The 6,721-nt window shown below is 46.9% G+C and overlaps 1 protein-coding gene across 3 annotated transcripts; it reads left to right on the top strand.

The window, feature by feature from the left end:
- Positions 1-1,051: 1,051 nt before the first annotated feature.
- Positions 1,052-5,852, top strand: LOC122546323 (zona pellucida sperm-binding protein 3-like). 3 transcript variants are annotated; one of them, XR_006310716.1, is made up of 9 exons: positions 1,052-1,461; positions 2,771-2,886; positions 4,506-4,609; positions 4,701-4,878; positions 4,962-5,088; positions 5,170-5,256; positions 5,344-5,465; positions 5,551-5,685; positions 5,762-5,852. XR_006310716.1 is itself a non-coding variant. In XM_043685074.1 (7 exons), exons 1-7 carry the CDS (start codon positions 1,237-1,239, stop codon positions 5,783-5,785), a joined length of 861 nt encoding a protein of 286 aa, XP_043541009.1. In that variant the 5' UTR covers positions 1,052-1,236; the 3' UTR covers positions 5,786-5,852. The 3 variants fall into 3 exon arrangements, 1 of the variants encoding a protein (XP_043541009.1); XR_006310717.1 differs by lacking the exon at positions 5,344-5,465; XM_043685074.1 differs by lacking the exons at positions 5,344-5,465; positions 5,551-5,685.
- Positions 5,853-6,721: the final 869 nt, after the last annotated feature.

The raw sequence follows: 6,721 nt of genomic DNA, 5'->3' as shown, positions 1-6,721 counted from the left end.
TCCTTGCCCCCACCCCTAACCTTCTATTTATCTCTAAGCCCCCTTTCCCAATCCACAATCCTGATGAAGGGCTTATACCCGAAACCGACTCTCCTGCTCCTCAGATGCTGCATGACCTGCTGTGCTTTTCCAGGGCCACACACTTTGACTGTGACCTCCAGAATCTGCAGTCCTCACTTTCTCCCTCAACACCATCCCCCAACAAACTCCACCAGAGCAAGGTCAGTGTGGGACACGATAATGAGCTTCCTCTGCTCATTGTCACTGAACAGACAGCTGTCTCTACACTTTTAAACTAAATGTATAGCTACACTGTCTACATCAAACACTTTCAAAACAGGGACATCCTTGAGTTAGAAACAGAGTAAAAGATTCTACTCTTTCCAACTGAAACAAAATCTTCCACTTTTGTTGAAAACTGGAAGTAAAGCTGTCCCCATCAAAGGTTCCCAGGACAGAGACAGCACGTGGTGAAATACAGAGTAAAACTGCCTCGAGTCTACGAATTCAAACGGAAGTGAAAGTAAAGCTCTCCCTGCATTGTCCCGATCAAACACTCCCCAGACAGGGACATGACAAGTTAATATACAGAATAAAGCTTCTTCTATTATGACTCTATCAAACACTTACAGGGGGAGGCATAGTATAAGGTCAATCCCTTTGTTTTATCCAAACCTCACACTCAGACAATCTCTCCGTGGGTCTCACGATCAGTCCCTCAGGTGAGGGGGGGAGGCAGGAACCAGCAGACACCCTCCTGCATCAATGAGTTACGTTTGACAATTGTATCCATGGGGCCTTCACCATGAGACTTTGTGGAACTGAATTCAGTCAAGTGACAGCACAGCAGCTCACAGCCACTCCTATTGGTCCTAATGAGATAGGCCCGCCTGGTAATAACTCGATGAGTTCAATCATTGGTGGAAATTGAAGAGATTGGGGCTGGTTGATTGGTTCAATGTTGCTGCTTCTGGTCACATTGGTGTCAGGTGAGTGCAGGTTGTGTGTATAAAAGGAGCTGGTTGAGAGTGTGTGGGGATGGTTGTGTTGTTTAGGATCATGGGTGATTGTGTAGTGAGGGGTTTGTTCCCTTTGTTGGTGTGAGTAGGAGCTGTTTGTTGCTCTGAAACATGGCACCAGTTTCTGAGCCAGAGGTTTCCATGGACAATAGTGAGAGCCAGCCCTGTTCCTGAGAGAGTGCCTCCTCATGGGGATCCTATTGGTTCTAGTTTCTGAATGTCTGAGGTTGGGAGTGTGTCCCCACTGCAGACTGTGATGGTACAGTGTGGAGAGCACAACCTGCTGGTCAGGGCCCAGCTGGATTTCTTTGGAACCAGGCACCTGATTAAAGTTGCTGACCTGATCTTGGGGATAGCAGGTTGTCAGCCAACCAGGGTCTACCCTGAGAACCAGACTGTCCTCTTTAACTATGGGCTGCATAAGTGTGGCAGCAGATTGCAGGTAATGGGGGTTGTCTACACTTGCTGGAAGTTTGGGCTGCAGAAGGTTCCTGGCTGAGAGATCGTTGATATTGAGAAGGAGCATTCTCCTGCTTTCTCAAATCCTCAGTCCAGGTTCCTCTCCTGGATTGTCTGTGCCTGAACTGTTCTCTATCTCTAGCCTTGTGCTCCCATTCTCATTGGTTTAGAATCCCCTGATTACAGGGGTTGTTCTGTTACAATGTGTTTTGTCAGTATGAATTGGGTATCATGTGGTGATTTGTGGGTGGTGTTTTGATACTATGGACTTTCTCCAAATTTGGTTGTGACTTTCTAAAGTGTGGTTTTTGATAGTGATTCTTTTCTCAATAGGGAGGTCACAGGAACATAACTGAACGCAGCATGGCCTGTGGCTAGTTTGAGGGAAAATAGTTCCATACCAATAAGACAAATTGACTTGATTCCCTCCCACTGGGGGCTATTTTATGAATAAATTGACTCTCCTCCTTGAGGAGCTCTACATTTGACCTGTTGGTAAAAGTCTTTTATTTAATACTAGTTAATTGTTGTTTCCTCTACTCTTCTGTCTCCTTGCTATTAATCTCTTGGTATTCTGCTAGCAATCTCTGCTCACAATCTGGAGGTTTCCTGAGAACATCAAGAGTTGATGTCGGAAAGATCCCTGCAGCCTTGTTCCTGTGTTAACAATCACCATTTTTTTAAAATTAGATTTACATAGTGTGGAAACAGGCCCTTTGGCCCAACAAGTCCATGTTGAAAGGTGACCCACCCAGACCCATTCCCCTACACTTACCCTGCCACCTAACACTATGGGCAATTTAGCATGGCCAATTCACCTAAGCTACACATTTTTTGGGATTGTGGGAGGAAACCAGAGCAGCCGGAGGAAACCCACGCAGATAGGGGGAGAATGTGCAAACTCATCAGTCGCATGAGGTGGGAAGTGAACCCGGGTCTCTGGCGCTTTGAGGCAGCAGTGCTAATCACCATGTCCCTGTTCCATCAATATTTATCTCTACCTCTGCCTGGGAGCCCAACACATCATTTTAACCAACATTTGCATTAGGAATTCCATCCTGATTTTTGGAATGATGGGAGGAAACCAGAAACATTAAGTTGATCCTAAATGACTAACCCCCTGACCTGTTGCCCTTGAATACTGGTCTCTCCAGCTTGGTGTGGGAAAGCAGTCTCCTGGGCCTATCACGCTCCCTAAAGAATTGTCACCATGGGACAGTGTCATTGTAAACACTGTGCAGATCCTTACCATTTCAGATCAGCCTCTCATTCTTTAACCTGGTGTCTTTCAGATGACTGAAGATTTCCTGATCTATACCACCCATCTGACCCACATCCCAAACTATCCTGGATCTGTCATTGTGAGAACCAATGGTGCTGTTGTTCCCATTGAATGTTGTTACTGGAGGTGAGAATCTTTACTCGATTGTCAATATGATCCCCTGCTGCTATTGTCTGACACTGTCCTAAAATGGCTGCCCCGTCTCCTTCCCCCAGGAAGGGCAATGTGAGCAGCAAGCCCACCTGGATCCCATTCAGCTCCACCAGGTCGGGAGAAGGGTATCTGTCATTCTCCCTGCGTCTAATGAATGGTATGTGATGGGTGGCTGGGAGGAATCTTGATATTGAGAAGGACCATTCTCCTGCTTTCTCAAATCCTCAGTCCAGGTTCCTCTCCTGGATTGTCTGTACCTGAACTGTTCTCTATCTCTAGCCTTGTGCTCCCATTCTCATTGGTTTAGAATCCCCTGGTTACAGGGGTTGTTCTATTACAATGTATGTTTTGTCAGTATGAATTGGGTATCATGTGGTGATATGTGGGTGGTGTTTTGATACTATGAACTTTATCCAAATTAGGTTCAGTGACCTTCTAAAGTGTGGTTTTTGACAGTGATTCTTTTCTCAATAGGGAGGTCACAGGAACATAACTCATCGCAGCATGGCCTGTGGCTGGTTTGAGGGAAAGTAGTTCCATTCCCATAAGACAAATTGACTTGATTCCCTCCCACTGGGGGCTATTTTATGAATAAATTGACTCTCCTCCTTGAGGAGCTCTACATTTGACCTGTTTCTCAAACTTTTTTTATTTAATTCTGGTTAATTGTTTCCTCTACTCTTGTTATCTCGTGCTATTAATCTCTTAGTATTCTGCTAGCAATCTCTGCTCTTTATCTGAAGGTTTCCTGATAACATTGAGAGTTGAGGTTGGAAAGATCCTTGCAGCCTTGTTCCTGTTAGATTACTTAGTGTGGAAACAGGCCCTTCGGCCCAACAAGTCCATGCCGAAGCATGACCCACCCAGACCCATTCCCCTCCATTTACCCTGTCACCTAACACTATGGGCAATTTAGCATGGCCAATTCACCTAACTTGCACACTTTTTGCATTGTGGGTGGAAACAGCGGAAACCCACGCAGACACAGTAAGTATGCGCAAACTCATGAGTCACCTGAACCTGCGTCTCTGGTGCTGTGAGGTAGCAGTGCTAACCACCATGTCCCTGTTCCATCAATATATATCTCTAACTCTGCCTGGGAGCCCAACACATCATTTTAACCAACTTTTGCATCCAGAATTCCCATCCTGATATTTGGAATGATGTAATACCTTGTTAAGTTGATCCTAAATGACTAACCCCTGACCTATGACCTGTATCCCTTGAATACTGGTTTCTCCAGCTCAGGGTGTGGGAAAGCAGTCACCTGGCCCTGAGCCTGTCTCTCTCCCTAAAGAATTGTCACAATGGGATGGTGTCATTATGAACACTGTAGTTCCTTCTCATTTCAGATCAGCCTCTCATTGCTTAACCTGGTGTCTTTTAGCTGACTGAAGATTTCCAGATCTACACCACCCACCTGACCCACATCCCAAACTATCCTGGATTTGTCATTGTGAGAACCAATTGTGCTGATGTTCCCACTGAATGTCGTTATTTGAGGTGAGCATCTTTACTCGATTGTCAGTATGATCCCCTGCTGTTGTTGTCTGACACTGTTCTAAAATGGCTGCCCTGTCTCCTTCCCCCAGGAAGGGCAATGTGAGCAGCAATCCCATCAAGCCCACCTGGATCCCATTCAGCTCCACCAGGTCTGGAGAAGGGCATCTGTCATTCTCCCTGCGTCTAATGAATGGTATGTGATGGGTGGCTGGGGAGGGATCTCCTGGTGTCTCTCTCTGGAAGTTGGACCCATTGGCTCCAACCCTTGTCTTTCTGTACTTCAGGTGACTGGCTGACAGAGCGCACTTCCGCTGTCTACTCCCTGGGAGACCTCATTCACACTGAGGCATCGGTTTCAATGGCCAACCATGTGCCCCTGAAGCTGTACATTGATCGCTGTGTAGCTACACTGAGCCCAGACAAGGACTCCACCCCGAGATACAGCATCATTGACTACAATGGGTAAGGAGCTCTCTGCTTTCTCCAGCTGCTCCCATCTCAATGGCTTCACTCCATTCACTTCATGGCCCTTTGTCCATCTGCAGTTGCCTCCTGGACAGCAAAGCTGAGGACTCCTTTTCAACCTTTGTGTTGCTGAGAGACGGGCGGGAGCCGGACAAACTCCGGTTTGACCTGGATGCCTTCCGTTTCTATGGCGATGAGCGATCCTTGGTAAGAGGATGCTGCTGATGTGCTTCTCCACCCTGAGGAGGGAGTCACTAAACATTGACTTGTTCTGAATGTGTCCCTCAGATGTTCATCACCTGTCACCTGAGTTGCTGCAGTGGATCAGGGAGATTCCAGGAACAAAGCTTGTACTTTCCAGAAGCTGCAGAATATGTAAGTTCCCTCTGCCTGTCCCTCAGGGATGTTGTTGTTGGGAGAGGTGATGCACCATGTGGTTGATGGGCTGTTTCTCTTGTTTAGCTGGACCCCATTGGAGGAGTCAGACAGTGACATTTGTGCCTATTGCCATGTGGGGAACTGTGGGAGCACAAGGGAGATGCTGTTTCCTTTCAGAGGAAGGAGAGACCTTGTCCCTGAAGCTGGTAGGACATTGCCCTCCTAGATGCTAGGGATCTCCCCTCACTCACCCACCCACCCCCTCCTTGACTGGGATGTTTGATGTTGCAGAGAGTGATGCTGGATTGAAGTGGGAGGGGGAGGCCTCACTTGGCCCCCTGATCATTCTGGATACTGAGCTGACCAACCTGGCAACTCAGCCCCTGACTGAGGGTGACGAAAGGATGCAGGAGAGGTCTCCAAGCAGTAAGTTGGCTGCCTGCTAGTTTCCCTTTCTGTCCCTGTTTCCCTCTGTAACCATTAGTTTCTCTTTGTTTTGTAGGTGTGGAGTCAGAGCTGGTTTTGATGGTGGTCCTGACTGTGACAGCTGTCTATCTGATCTCTGCTTCATTGCTGGCCCTTTTCCTGTACAGGAGACACCACCAGCAAACACCCATCAACTGGTGATTGAAATAGTCAATAAAGCAGTGATTCATGGTGTCTTCTCTCTGGACCTGGTTTGTTTCTTCTTAGTATAAACTCTCCCTGGGTACGATCCCTAGTTTTAGCCTCTCCAGTCCATGAAGTGAGCTTCCTAAATGATTGGGTTATGCAAGATATTGTTTGCTGCTTCCAGAGAGTACAGTCGATTGATGACCACCTTGGAAAGGGGCTTTCCATTCTGATTAAATCCCTGTTTGCAGAATGTGCAGGAGGAACGGCTCTGATGCTGCAGTGTCTGAGGGAGGAACAGTTGGTGTTTCTAGTCTGTTCTGTTTCTCTTCAGAAGTGTCCAAGTGGATTCCCAATGTTACCATCTCCTGTGATGCTGCCAGTCCTGTTGTGTTTGCGAATTGTTATCCCTCTGATTTCTGACCTCTACAGTATTGGGATATCAAACTGATTGGGTTGAAATTATCATGCCCCTGAACCACAATGCTGTGTTAGAAAGTCCTGAAGGGTTGTGGTCATCTGACTGAATAGAAACCTAATGATCTATTCAGAGTTGAATGTAAACTGTGCTCACCTTCCTGGACAGGGGATTGGCTGAAGATATGAGGAACCACCTCTAATATGGATGTTTTTGAAGATGTCACCATCTGCTTCCCCACTTTCCACACCTTCCATATCCTCCTCCACAGTAAACACTGAACTGTTCTTTTTTCCCCCCCACCTTGTGCAACCACAAGGTGGTAAAAATACTATCATCAAGTAATGGAGGGCAACATGTATAATGGTGTCAGTATAGCTGCAGAAGATGAACTGACAAAGAGGCAGGCAGAACTGGGGCCATGTAGGTGAC

This window comes from Chiloscyllium plagiosum, unplaced genomic scaffold, assembly GCF_004010195.1.
Source record: "Chiloscyllium plagiosum isolate BGI_BamShark_2017 unplaced genomic scaffold, ASM401019v2 scaf_87089, whole genome shotgun sequence".
Classification (NCBI taxonomy): Eukaryota; Metazoa; Chordata; class Chondrichthyes; order Orectolobiformes; family Hemiscylliidae; genus Chiloscyllium; species Chiloscyllium plagiosum.
This window is presented reverse-complemented; position numbering and strand designations above follow the sequence as displayed.

Excerpts from the sequence above, each read along its gene's own strand:
- LOC122546323 (XM_043685074.1), top strand. The coding sequence starts at position 1,237 with ATGTCTGAGGTTGGGAGTGTGTCCCCACTGCAGACTGTGATGGTACAG. Across the intron at positions 2,887-4,505 it reads ATTGAATGTTGTTACTGGAG|GAAGGGCAATGTGAGCAGCA; the intron begins GTGAGAATCTTT and ends TCCTTCCCCCAG. Across the intron at positions 4,610-4,700 it reads CTCCCTGCGTCTAATGAATG|GTGACTGGCTGACAGAGCGC; the intron begins GTATGTGATGGG and ends TCTGTACTTCAG.